Source organism: Penicillium cosmopolitanum (genome assembly GCF_028827165.1).
Source record: "Penicillium cosmopolitanum strain IBT 29677 chromosome Unknown utg000003l:1.0-3747932.0:1.0-3751027.0, whole genome shotgun sequence".
NCBI classification, from domain to species: Eukaryota; Fungi; Ascomycota; class Eurotiomycetes; order Eurotiales; family Aspergillaceae; genus Penicillium; species Penicillium cosmopolitanum.
In genome coordinates, this window is record NW_026622673.1 from 1428956 (window position 1) to 1441610 (window position 12655).

The 12655-nt window shown below is 50.1% G+C and overlaps 5 protein-coding genes across 5 annotated transcripts; 2 read left to right on the forward strand and 3 right to left on the reverse strand.

The window, feature by feature from the left end:
* Positions 1 to 58: 58 nt before the first annotated feature.
* On the reverse strand, positions 59 to 1463 carry N7509_000581 (uncharacterized protein; the record flags this gene model as incomplete). Its single annotated transcript, XM_056625218.1, is given in 5 exon segments — positions 59 to 575; positions 593 to 832; positions 883 to 1006; positions 1091 to 1217; positions 1293 to 1463. 5 exon segments carry the CDS (start codon positions 1461 to 1463, stop codon positions 59 to 61), a joined length of 1179 nt encoding a protein of 392 aa, XP_056493800.1.
* A 679-nt stretch (positions 1464 to 2142) lies between these two features.
* On the forward strand, positions 2143 to 3222 carry N7509_000582 (sugar phosphate isomerase/epimerase family protein; the record flags this gene model as incomplete). The annotated part of the gene is made up of 1 exon (XM_056625219.1): positions 2143 to 3222. The coding sequence occupies one exon, from the start codon at positions 2143 to 2145 to the stop codon at positions 3220 to 3222; it is 1080 nt and encodes a 359-aa protein (XP_056493801.1).
* A 1842-nt stretch (positions 3223 to 5064) lies between these two features.
* Positions 5065 to 8364, forward strand: N7509_000583 (AMP-dependent synthetase/ligase; the record flags this gene model as incomplete). Its single annotated transcript, XM_056625220.1, has 3 exons — positions 5065 to 5322; positions 5376 to 6124; positions 6177 to 8364. 3 exons carry the CDS (start codon positions 5065 to 5067, stop codon positions 8362 to 8364), a joined length of 3195 nt encoding a protein of 1064 aa, XP_056493802.1.
* Positions 8365 to 8632: 268 nt separating this feature from the next.
* Positions 8633 to 10552, reverse strand: eng2 (putative GPI anchored endo-1,3(4)-beta-glucanase; the record flags this gene model as incomplete). Its single annotated transcript, XM_056625221.1, has 1 exon — positions 8633 to 10552. One exon carries the CDS (start codon positions 10550 to 10552, stop codon positions 8633 to 8635), a length of 1920 nt encoding a protein of 639 aa, XP_056493803.1.
* Positions 10553 to 11829: 1277 nt separating this feature from the next.
* Positions 11830 to 12179, reverse strand: N7509_000585 (uncharacterized protein; the record flags this gene model as incomplete). Its single annotated transcript, XM_056625222.1, has 2 exons — positions 11830 to 11912; positions 11984 to 12179. The coding sequence occupies 2 exons, from the start codon at positions 12177 to 12179 to the stop codon at positions 11830 to 11832; spliced, it is 279 nt and encodes a 92-aa protein (XP_056493804.1).
* Positions 12180 to 12655: the final 476 nt, after the last annotated feature.

A 12655-nucleotide genomic window follows, 5' to 3' on the forward strand; every position in this document is an offset into this window, starting at 1 on the left:
TGGCTAGAAAGTAGAAAGTTTACAACAGTAATCACACTTCTACCGTTTCTTCTTCTCCTTAACTCGCCACCCTCGACTTCTTTGGCACAGCTTCAATCACCGATTCCATCCCCGACGACTGATTCCAGATTCCGCTGATTTCCAGTCCAACGCTATCCAGCAAATCCCGCCACTGGCGCTCTGATCGCTCCACGCCGGCACCAATGCTCATCATCTGGATATCCAACGCCGCTTGCATGAGTGGAGTGTCCGTGTCCGACAACACGAAATCTACAATCAAGATGCGAGAGTAGTCAGGGGCCATGGCCGAGATCGTATTGAGCAGGATTTGCTGGCAGATTCGATCCGGCCAGTCGTGGAAGATGGATCGGAAATAATACGCCCGCGCGCCATGCACTGGCTGGGGATCCAAGAATGAATATCCCATCACTTCAATCCCCGAGTCCCTACTGGACACGCCTTCGACGACGTCGGGGAGGTCTTGCAAAACCAGCTTACCCGGCAAGTGAGGATATTTCAATCGAAACTGGCTTAAATCATGGCCTTGATTACCACCCACATCAACTAGAAAGGCGCTATCTTCATAGGGTACCCCATGACCCAACAACTGCCCCACGGGTATGTATCAAACCACATTGGTCGGCCTTGTCGGCGACTCGCCATATATGAGTTGAATAGAGTCTGCTGATCCTTATGACTTGCCAGCCACTCGAACTGACTCTGGCCAACAACCCATTTCATCGGAGACAGGGTATACTCCTGTGGATTGGCATATCGGTGAGTCTGCAGATATTCGGGGAGCTTGCTCAAGGTAGGCACCGTGAGGTCGTATCTGGTCGACATGTCAGTGGGTTCAAGGAAAGACTGCATGCATGTACTTACATGCACGGTACCCCGTCTCTACCAATAGGCTGAATCAATGCCACCGTCTTATCATTGGCCCGATACACTTCCGGAGCCGGGGTTGAACACAGCCCTAACGATGCAATGACACGCATCAGTCGGACTGTTCAGCTGGTTAGCGGGATCTGCCAAGGACACATGTGGCGTAGGATCTCAGTCGGAGATAAAGAAATTTGGAGACTCTTACCGACCAAATCTTTCTCTGCATGGGTAAACTTTGCTAGCTGATCGGCAGAAATTCCCGACTCGCGATACTGCTTTTCCATCAGCAGCGGAAAAATATGCATGTCAATGACAGTGCGTAATGCGGCATTCTGGGGGGGGCTTGTGGTCGGTCACGTCAGCAATTCAATTCACAAAACGACCAACTTGGCGGTGCTCTGCTATACCTGGTAGATGAGACGTAGGATGGTTTCCGTCGGCGATTCGATGGCGAGTCTAAGTTGGTCGATCATCCGCAAGAGTTCGAGGTGGGTCTGCGGTGAAGGGCTCGAGCCTTCCTGCACGGCCAGTTGTCCAAGATGGTTCACCATCGAGTAGAGCGGAGTGGTGACGGTCATGGTATCGAAGAGAAGAGTGCGTATTGAGAGATGAGCCAGAAGTTTGTATTACTGGTACCCGAGACAACGACAGATGCAGACCTTCTCTACCTGGTCCAGGGTGTCCATTTTATATCAATTTCTCAAAATAGATGGCCACCGTCCTCAGCTTCATAGTTGCATCGGATGCGGCGCTATCCTCGGAGGGTTAGCTCTTCAGCTATGCTATTCCTACGCCCGGTCCATCCGAGGACAATACCAAAAGCCAGCAAACGGCCCCGCCACCCGAAAGCAGCACACGACAGCAAGCCGGACATCTCGAAGATAGACCCGGAAGGTTCCTGGATATACTTTGCAATTTCCCAACGGTACCTTCTCCCGCGTCAGTGGAGTGCGGGTTGCACGCAGCGATATCTGCCATTGGACTGATTGAGTTCTGGACCATCGATTGACTGCATCGGCCCACTTATTTGACGCATTTGCTCACCCCTGACCTTGAAGAGTCTCCGATCGACACGGAAACAGACGCGTTGACATCAGGTGCTCGTGGAACTGTTTGATTTAAATTTGAACAGTGGGAGTTGTCAAGCCGGTGGTGTTTGAAATGAAGTATTTCTATATATACGTCCGACAACCGAAGACACTTCTTGCAACCTGATATCTTCAAACCCTTGCCGAGACTATCAATCACTAGCGCCCGATGCATTCACTCCCGACTCCACCAGCTGAAGACGCTTTCCGTTGGAAGCCAGCTATCGCTACAGTGAGCCTCGGTGCTGCAAATCTGCACTCCATCACAGCCAAAATCGATGCGGCAGCAAATCACGGCCAGAAAGGTCTGGAACTATTCCATGACGACCTCGCACAGCTAGCCAAGACGCTACGCTCCCACGAATGTGAGTCGACGGGCCGCACCGACCGAGACTACGAGATCGACGCTGCGCACGCCATTCGCGATCTATGTGCAGAGCGGGGCCTGCAGGTTCTAGCGCTTCAACCGTTTCGACACTATGAAGGCTTGATAGATCCTGCGCAACATGCTCAACGTATCGACGAACTCCAACACTGGGTGCAGCTATCCAAGATTCTTGGAGAGAGCCTCTTCATTCTCATTCCATCCTCCTTCCTCGACCCCTCTGAGATCACAGGTGACCAGGATCGGCTAGTGGCAGACCTGGCTGAAGCGGCTGATGTGGCATTCCCGATTCGCATCGCCTATGAAGCATTGGCATGGGGTACTTACATCAATACGTGGGAGGACTCTTGGGAAATTGTGAAGCGAGCCAACCGACCAAACCTTGGGATATGTCTGGATACGTTTAACATTGCAGCTCGGGTGTGGGCTGATCCGACCAGTCCGTCCGGGCGAGGACCTCCGAGTGTAGACGATGATTTACAGGCATCAATGGATCGACTCGTCCGGGAGATTGACCCGGACCGCGTCATGATGGTACAGCTAGCTGACGGTGAGAGGGTAGACCCGCAATCTTCCTTCCTTCGAATACCAGGACTAGCCACGCTTCTAGCCTGGTCACGGAATGCTCGTCTGTTCCCGTGTGAAGAAGAGCGGGGCGGATATCTACCTATATTACCGGTGACAGAGGCCTGTTTGAACGGAATAGGTTATACCGGATGGGTCAGTATGGAAGTCTTCTCCAGAACCACCGGGGTGGATGACCCATCGGTACCGGATGAACATGCTGCAAGGGCAGGCCAGGCATGGCGAAGGATGTTGGAACGATTGATGGCAGTGGAAAAGGGAAAGGCGATTGCCTTCTAGAATTTAGTTTAGATTCCTGATTTCCGGTTTTGGGTCGTGGTTGGGGTTTTAAGTTTGCACGGCGTTCCTTCATCATTCTTCATATAATAGAAAACCTTGGCCTATTCATCTGTATCCCTTCTTTGTCTTCGAATGGTCTTCGAGCTAAGGAGCCAGGTATAACAAACTATCTCATATCAAAGGGATAAGTTAGCTCCATCAACTTAAACTAAAAGGCATCCCTGTCTTAAAGTCCCTGCAGAATCCCTTGGAGCTCATAATATTGTTTGACCTAGCCGATAGTAACTAGCACAATACACCGGATCCGTGTCTCGAGACCCAGTACAATCGATATGTCTCGGGCAGACGGAATGTACGAAATACCAAATACCAGGATAGCACTCAGTCTTCTAGAAAAGGTGACAGGTCAAACATGCAAATACCATGAACCGGGATCGATTCATTTTTTGCTCCACCGGGGCAATCTACGCAGTTCCGCGTGGAATGCGACTAACATACGCGGGCCGTCCCTGGAAACGAATCAACGACAAACAAAGTTAGAATGTACAGTCCCGATCGAACGGTTGACATTCTTGACCGCATATAAAAGGGTGATCTGATTCGAATTGCCCCACAAGGGGTTTCTGCAGGACCGTTCCCAGCGGCCGTTGAGTCTCAGGCAAGGACTCATCGATTTCTCGGATCTAGTTCCCCGTGCCAGCGCATTCCGCACATGCGGGACTGTGCACAATAATGGCAGGACGTGCAATTGTCAAGCTCATGCTATCCTAAAGCCTATGGATGATGTCGACCGGGTCTAGCAAGGCTGCATAGTTAGTGGACCCCAACAATGTCTCGGGATATATATTTCAATCCCGTATTTATTGGATCGTTCATCAAATCAGCCCAATACCTTGGTTGTGATCCTCTATTTAATGGGTATTGCTTTCAGCTACGGGTCTTCTAATCCACTTCGGCGGTGATAACCAAGTATGAAGTATACTAGAACTTTGATTAACTTCTCAACGCCCCTTATCTTAATGATTATCGGTAATTTTTGCTAGATTGGCTAGTAGTTCCAAAAGTACAAACGGCTGCTCCGTTCACGGTGGCGGCTTGTACCCCTTGGTTCATGATAACGGGATAAAAGGTGTTGTTGGCCAACAGGATTTCAATGCGAGCCGGAACAGCAAACTCGGGCACACCTGCAGTGTAACCATCGCCACCGGTGGTGATTGTAACTGATCTCGTAGGTATTTACTCCGTAGCTGAAATTATTACAGACCGTCGCTGAACCGCATGCGAGAACGGTTTATCTGTGCAGAAATCGATCGACGAATCATGTAACAGAATATCCACTACGCATAATTATCAGCTTACCTGCAGCTGCCATTCGCTCACGGTCACTCAGCTGTGACTCATGCCACATAAGCCCTAGTGATAGAACATAGAGTATTTTATTCGAGGAGTAAAAGTCCGTGGCTTGTTTGTGGCATCAATTGGCGAACTACGGAGTATAGGATTGGTATAAGATTTCCTCCGATGAACGGCTGGCTGGTTGGCACTAGTGGCTCAGCATAGCACTATATGCAAGTTTATTAAAATAAAACCACATACATCACACTCTATCACAAATAAATACATTGACTCTACAATTCAGGGAACAAATCAACGGATATCCACCACTAAAAACGGAAAGACGGCAGCGTCCCGGGGATCCCGAATGCAGTAAACAGAAAGTTTACGATAGAAGCCGAGCTAATATTAGACTTTGGCACCGAAAGAATCTCCTTAATACCACTGTTCCTCGTCTTCAATTATTTTTCCTAAAATCCACGTCTTCTGAAGTTCCTGTCTATCCTCATGGGTATCCAACGCGGCGATCAGACCACACCCGCGGCCTCTTCCGGTGCCTCGGATCCCTTGGTACAGAAGTTCGGACAACTCCATGTTCTTGACGATTTGATCCGACACCGAGCTGCGGATTTTGTTCAACATCCAATCCTCGCATATCCAAATTCAGAACATGATGCGGCATCATACAACTACTATACTGGCCAAGATCTGGACCAAATGATCGACCAGATTGCTTCGGTACTGATGGTCAATGGTTTCCAACCAGTAAGTCCCTGCAGCAGTTTCCATTGCTAGATACTGATCTCGATTTCACACAGCCGAAGCAAGATGGCTGCACAGTGGCACTCCTTACGCTCTCGGATCTCAACATGGTAATCACGTTCTTCGCTCTGAGCCGATTGGGATACACTGTGATGATGCTTTCCCCACGTCTGTCGGCAGTAGCATGTGTCTCCTTACTCGACTCGGCTCAATGCGAGACTATTATATATGGGAACACCGGAAGCATTCGCACAACAATTGGTGAAATCTTGCAACAAAAATTGGTGAGCTGTCGCCCAATGCCAGTTGCATCCCTCGACACTCTTGAAACGTCGCTTTTGGTCTTGCACCGCAATCGCAATCCCGAAGTTCAGAAGAACAAAATTGCGCTTATTCTCCATTCTTCTGGTTCCACGGGGACTCCAAATCCTCTATATCTCACACACCGAGCCTTGATGACGCACCCACTTCGAGGGCCGGGGTTGACTTCCTTCAATCCACTCCCGTGGTACCATTTGCATGGTCTCTCCACCGCATTGCAGGCGATGTGGATGAAAAAGACAGCATACATGTGGAATGCTGCAATTCCTCTAACGGCTCAATCTGTGGTTTCTGTGTTAGAGGTGGCACAGCCTGAGTCTGTAGCAGCGGTAACATATATGCTACAGCTATTAGTAGATAGCCCACGCGGGATCGCTTGTCTTAGAAAGTGCCAGCTTGTTACATACGGAGGTGCGCCATGTCCCGATGAACTTGGCGATCATCTGGTGAGAGAAGGTGTGAAGTTTAGTGGTTCATTTGGCTTGTAAGTTTGCATCACCTTCCATATACTTCTTCGGTCTAACATGGGAATTTAGAACCGAGGCAGGCTTGGTAGCCGAGTCAATATCGCGACCCGAGGGAGATCCCTTTTGGAACTACCTCGAATTCTTCGAAAATATCCGACCGTATATCTGGATGAAGCCGATCGGCGACTCTCTCTACGAATGTGTGTATTTGGCCGGCCATCCAGCATTGACAACATCCAACTCAAGTGAACCGCCCGGTTCGTTCCATTCGAAAGATGTATTCACGCCACATCCAACAATCCCAAATCGATGGAAATATGCATCCAGATTGGATGACAGAGTCACACTTGCGAACGGAGAAAAGGTGCTCCCACTTCCTATTGAGGGTTTTATCAAGCAGAACAGTCTTATCCATGAAGCTGTAGTCGTGGGGCTAGGCAAAGCGACCCCGGGTTTACTTGTCATTCGTTCGCAGGAAGCCGAGAGTCTTGGTCTCAGCGACCAAGAATTCCTCCAAGCCATCTGGCCTACGGTCGAGGAGGCGAACTCCCGCGCAGAGCGTTTCTCTCAAATATCAATCGATCTGGTCGCCATTCTCCCCTTTGATTCCAAATTTCCACGAACCGACAAAGGATCTATGATCAGAGCTCAGGTTTATCTGCTCTACGCAGATCTGATCGAGAGTGTCTATTCACAGGCTGAGAGGGTCAGCGGGAACCTTCGATTAAGTCTTGTCGAAACAGAATCACTCTTGATGAATCTCTGTCGTGATGAACTACGAATTATCCTATCTAGTGTTGAGGCGAATTTCTTTGCGGAGGGAGTTGATAGTCTGAGGGCAATCCAGCTCCGAAGACTAATTCTCCAAAACTTCTATTTCGAGAACCAGGAAATCAACCTCAACATGGTATACGATAGTGGGAGCATTGCCTGTCTTGCTGCAAATATATGCGCTCTCCAGCGAGGCGAGTCTGTGACATTGACCGAAGACGACCAGACGGCGATATCGGATTTGATCCAGAAATATTCGTCTTTTCAAACCCATATTTCTCAGCTCAATCTTCCCTCAAACTCCAAATACGTGGTTCTGACGGGCGCAACCGGTTCAATTGGTGCACATGTCTTGTATGAGCTTCTTAAAGACGATTCTGTTTCAGCAGTCTTCTGCCTGACTCGACAGGCATCGCCGGTAGAGGCTGTTATCCAGAGTCTCATCGCAAGAGACCTACATGTCACAGTCGACCAGATATCAAAGATAATATCTCTATACAGCATCTTAGATCAGAAAAACCTCGGTCTCGACGAAGAGACATTCAATCAAATACAAAGCACAACGACACACATCATCCATGCCGCATGGCCCGTCAATTTCAACCTCCCACTCTCCGAGTTCGAATCACATATCCACGGACTCCACAATCTCATCCAGCTATCCCTCTCAGTCCCACAACCCAACCCAGCAGTTCTACTATTCTGCTCATCAATCTCAACAACCCTCCAGTCCGTCGGAGAAATTCCAGAAGCCCCAGCCAACCTCACCGACGCATACATGGGCTACGGACAATCCAAATTGATCGGCGAGCACATCGTGGCCAACGCCCGCAATTCAGGAGCAAACGCCTACTCCCTTCGCATCGGCCAAGTATCCGGTCACTCGAAGAAGGGTCTGTGGAATGACTCGGAGGCTTTACCACTGCTCATCCGGTCGGCGTTGACTTTGAAAGCATTGCCAGATCTAAATCATACTTGCAGTTGGATTCCAGTTGACAAGCTAGCCTCTACAATTGTGGAGATAGCCCAAACATGTACCCGTCCAAGTTTGACATCGAGTTCTCCGCATAGTGAAAGCAGTCAAGATGAAAATCACATTTCTAGCTTGATACCAGAGAAGCTGGCGAATGGGCACAACGACTCGCTCTATAACGTGTGTAATTCTCGTGAATTCACATGGTCAGCAATGCTCTCCACTTTGAAGCAAAACGGATTCCAATTCGAGATTGTCAGTTTTGAGAAATGGATACGAGCACTTCGCGAAAGCGAAGAGCGGGGTGAAGAGCATATCAACCCTGCAGTCAAGCTGATCGATCATTATGAAGCAATGTACGGTGCTGATTCAAAGCTTGGGCCGAGGAGATTTATCACGGAGAAGGCCGAGCGGGACAGTGTTACTTTGAGAAATGGAAGGTTGAGAATAATTGAGGATGGAATACTGAATTGCTACGTGCGAGATTGGATGAATCGCTGGATGAAAGCCTAACTGGATGGAATTGTCATGGAAGGCTTTAATATAGATTGGCTAGAGTGCTAGAGTTTCAGAACATTCGGTTGGAATTGAATTGATATTTTTTATTAATTGACATGATGAGAAGCATTGCAGCGAGGATTGTTGACTATCAGGATCTATGGACGAGAACAAAGGGCATATGTTACATATGGCGAAATCAAGGGGAAATCAAGCAAGGGCCACCATCAAATACGAAATGCGAAAACGCTGATAAGATTAAACAGAAACACAACAACACATCTCATACCGCCATGGCGACTCCAAGAGCAACGGCAAAGACTGAGAATCTAGCCGACAGCTTGTCTGCTCCGCTGGTGAAGAGAGCAAAGTTGCCAGAGCTGCTAGGGGTACCCGGGAAGGTGCTGCCAGAGGGGGCAGAAGTACCGGTTGCGGTGGGGATCAGAGCCTTCGAGGTTTGGGGTTGGTTGGCAATGACACTCGCAGAGTCAGGGTTGACACCAGGGGCGGGAATGATGGTGGGCAGAGGACGCTGGGTGGAGGAAGATCCATGCTCAGCGGGCGCGTTGGAGATGGCATCGGCACCGATAGGAGTCGTAGGGGCTGGAGACTGCGCAGCCTGGGTGGTGGCAGCGTTTGCCTGTTGTGTCCCGGCGGAATTGGCAGGCTGCGAGGCGGCCGGGGCCTGAGTGGGAACTGACTCGGCAACTGGGGACGAGTTGGCCGATTCAACAACCTTAGGAGTCTCTGCGACGACCGACGAGGAGGCAGCGGTTTCATGGTTTGCGGGAACGGCGGCGGCAGGCGAAGTCTCGGCAACTGGACAGAGAGTGGTGGTGGCGGTAACAAATTCAGTCACAATGCGGGTGGTCTTGGAGCTTGTCTCCTTGGAAGCGGACTCCTTGGACGCGGACTCGACAACGGCCTTTGTAGCGGCGTTTGCTGTGGTGGGAGCAGCTGCAGCGGTCGAAGTAGGAGTCAGTTCGCCGATGATACCAACAGGCTCCGAAGTGGCAGCGGATGCGGCAGCGTGGGTTCCCTGGGTGGAAGAAGTCTCAACAGCAGCAGACTCGGCCTCAGCTTGCGAGGTGGAGGAAGGCGCCGCATCGGCCTTGGTGACGGTATGATCGGTGATGGAAGTCTTGGTTGTGGTGTCCTTGGCGACAGAGGCGTGAGTAGCAGTGGCCTGGGTCGCAACAGTATTGGCAGTGGTGATTTCCGCAATACGCTTCAAACCGGTTTGGTAGATCTTGACAGAGTTAATCTCCCAGTAGGTCTCCTTGAAGGCAGCCGGGTGGTTGGCGACGTAGCTGTGGCAGCTTGCGGAGGGGTCAGAGCCGGACATGGGGCAGCCGGACTCGCCGAAGACACCACCAGCCCAGTCACCGCAGAAGGTGACGTCGAAGACGAAAGATTGCTCTTTGAAGCTATTGGCGACGTCGCAGCCATCCTGAACCAGGGCCATCGGGGTACCGAATTGGCTAACATCGGGCTTGCCACTGGTGATGGAGGCAGGGATCTTGGAGCGAGGGAAGAACCAAATCTTCACGTGCGCGTCGGTCCATTCCATTGCATAGACACCACCACCTTGCTTGTTGAACGAGGTACCATAACTTCCTTCATGACCCTCGATAACACAGCCGACTGTACCGAGGTCCTCACCGCAGCCAGTGGCGTTGACACTGCCAGTCATTCCAGAGTCGGTGATACTGCAGGTACCAGCGGTGTGCATGACGATCTCGTTATGGTCCTGGAGGTTAACACCTTCGATAATATCAATCTCACCGTCGCCAGGCCAGTTCTTGCCGACTGACCAGAAGGCAGGCCATGAGCCACAAACGCTGCCGGGCATATGGGCTAGATCGGCGATCACCAGGGACTCATCGTAGTACTTCTTGCTGCCGATGCGCACTGAGTCACGGCCTTGAGAGTTTGTCGAAATGGTCTTCTCGTGGTCGACACCGATATAAACACTGCCCGAGTCAAGTACCTTTACCAGCCCCGAGCTCTCAGCACTGCTCTGGTCGACGTAGTTGACGAAGCCATTGGTCGGGTCTTCACCGACGTGGAAGTTGAAAAAATCCAGGAATTTGTCGCCATGCCAGTTCTCGACCAGCGAATAGCTTGGGCTGGCAGTCGCAGACGAGGCCAGACCCAGCAGGAAAAGCGAACCAGCGCTAAGCGAAAATGATGAGGAAACCATATCTCCTCGTAGAAAAATGAAAAAAAAAAAAATTAAGAAGCTTGGCTAGCAATTCAGAGGAAGAAAGGCAGCGCAAGGAGAGGGAGAAAAAAGTAAAAGAAAGGATTGGAAGGAATCGTAGAGACGATAAAGAAGGACAGAGAGCAAAAAAAGAGAGGCTTGACAATGCCGGATCGTCACAAAACAAGGAGAAAAGAATGAAGAATGTACGCGTGGAGAGAGAAGAGGAGGAGAAGGCGCGAGCTCAGGCAACCTCTGGCATTTTGTAGATTCTTGGGAAGAATCAGAGACAGTTCATTCACTTGTTGGGCCTTGCTCTGGACCCATCATCTTCCACCAGTGATAGGCCGGTGCCTGGTGAATGCAACGTCTCAGGCCATGGCAGCGGCGGTGATGAAGCCCGCCAGCACCAAAATGAGCAGTCTAGGAGGAATCTAGCCCAGCTGGTCCATCCACCCGACTTGAAAGATCATCCATTCTTCATTGGAGTGGGGCATGGGAAGGGCGCGAGTGGCCACCGTCCGGCGCCTAAAGGGTTGGAAGTGTCAACTTGAAACGTGATTGCACGACACCAAACGGTCGGTGAAACAGGAGAACACCGCTAGCAACGCCATCAGGGGCATCCATGAGTCTCCATGGGCATACGCTGAACACCATGGAGTGATCTGTCTCATGAGGTTCTCCGGTTCATGTGTGCGATCGCCTCAAGGGAGTGTGTTGCCGTGGTGGATGATCGAATGAATCATTTCACATTCCGATGTTGATGATCTTGTTGCTGTAGCGCGCCCGCGTCGATCCGGAGACTAGACCGGCTGAGCTGATCCTGTGTATCCACATCGCGACCGGAGTAGTAGTCAGTACTAAGTACTAAGTACTAACTGGTACTAGTTAGTAGTCGACGAAATTTGCGACGGTCGGCAGTGGGACTTGCAGAAGAGAAAAGGAGAAGTTGAAATTGACGTTGAAGTTCCCATGGAAAGTGTGACTGCCAAGACATTTTACTACCACAGCTGGAGTAGCGCACTATAACTATACTTTACTTTATGCTAGTATTGCAGAATAATAAGAATACTAATAGCGGATTAGATGCAAGGTACTACTAGTAGTATTCGAAAAATCAGTGGGTCATTCACAGCACAATACTATTGAGACGAACCTGCGGAGTGCAGTGGCTGCCAGTGTTTCATGTGTTCACCACTACTAACTAGTAGTAGCTACTCCGTAGTAGTATGAGTATTGAGTGGTCAATATATTCTATTCTGTTCTAATATTCTAATCTATTCTATGCTAGTATCTATTATTTCATCGGCACTGGCCGAGTCTTTTCCCAGATGAATACTCTCATCGCCTTTATCCTGCGCTATACAAAACCAATCAGCGTCACATCACCTCAAGAACTCCCCGCATAAAAGCCCCCAACTCCACACATACCAAGCGGTTCATCGTAGTACCGATACTCCGCGCTCAAGGGATCCTCCATTTCCAACTCGGCCACCGGAAGAGGATCCACCTCATAAGGATCGGGGTTTGTACCCGTAGGAAATTTATTCTGCAGGATCCGACCGTAGATCGAATTGGACCCATTCACAGGCTCGAATAAATTGGTTTCCTTGAACGGGTTCGGCATGGCGAATAAGCGGAGATGGAAGGAGAAGAAGTGGAAGTGGAAGTAGATGCCGATGAGTTTCGTGATATGATCTGATACTATGATGTGACTGGGATCAACCGGAAACCGTTGCGACCCTTTCAGATGGAAGATGACTTGCAAGCGGTGATGCAGTGATGCGACGATGACTGTGGAAGGAATCGGGACCTCTGTCCGGCTCTTATATACATCTCTTGCACTCGTATTGGCCACCACGGCCTCGCCGCCACTCAACGCAGGCCTGACATCAGCTGAGGCCAGGCTTGAGTCTTCGAACAGATTTAGTAAGAGATATCACGCGGGAAAGAAATGTCTTGCCATCATTGCCATTACCATTGAATGACTCCTGGCTAATGCTTAGGCTCGGCCCAATAGCTGTTGTAGATGTCGGGAGATGTTGTCGGGTGAAGTTTTGACTTCGTATCTCAGATTATAGTTTTTGGATATCACCATCGGCC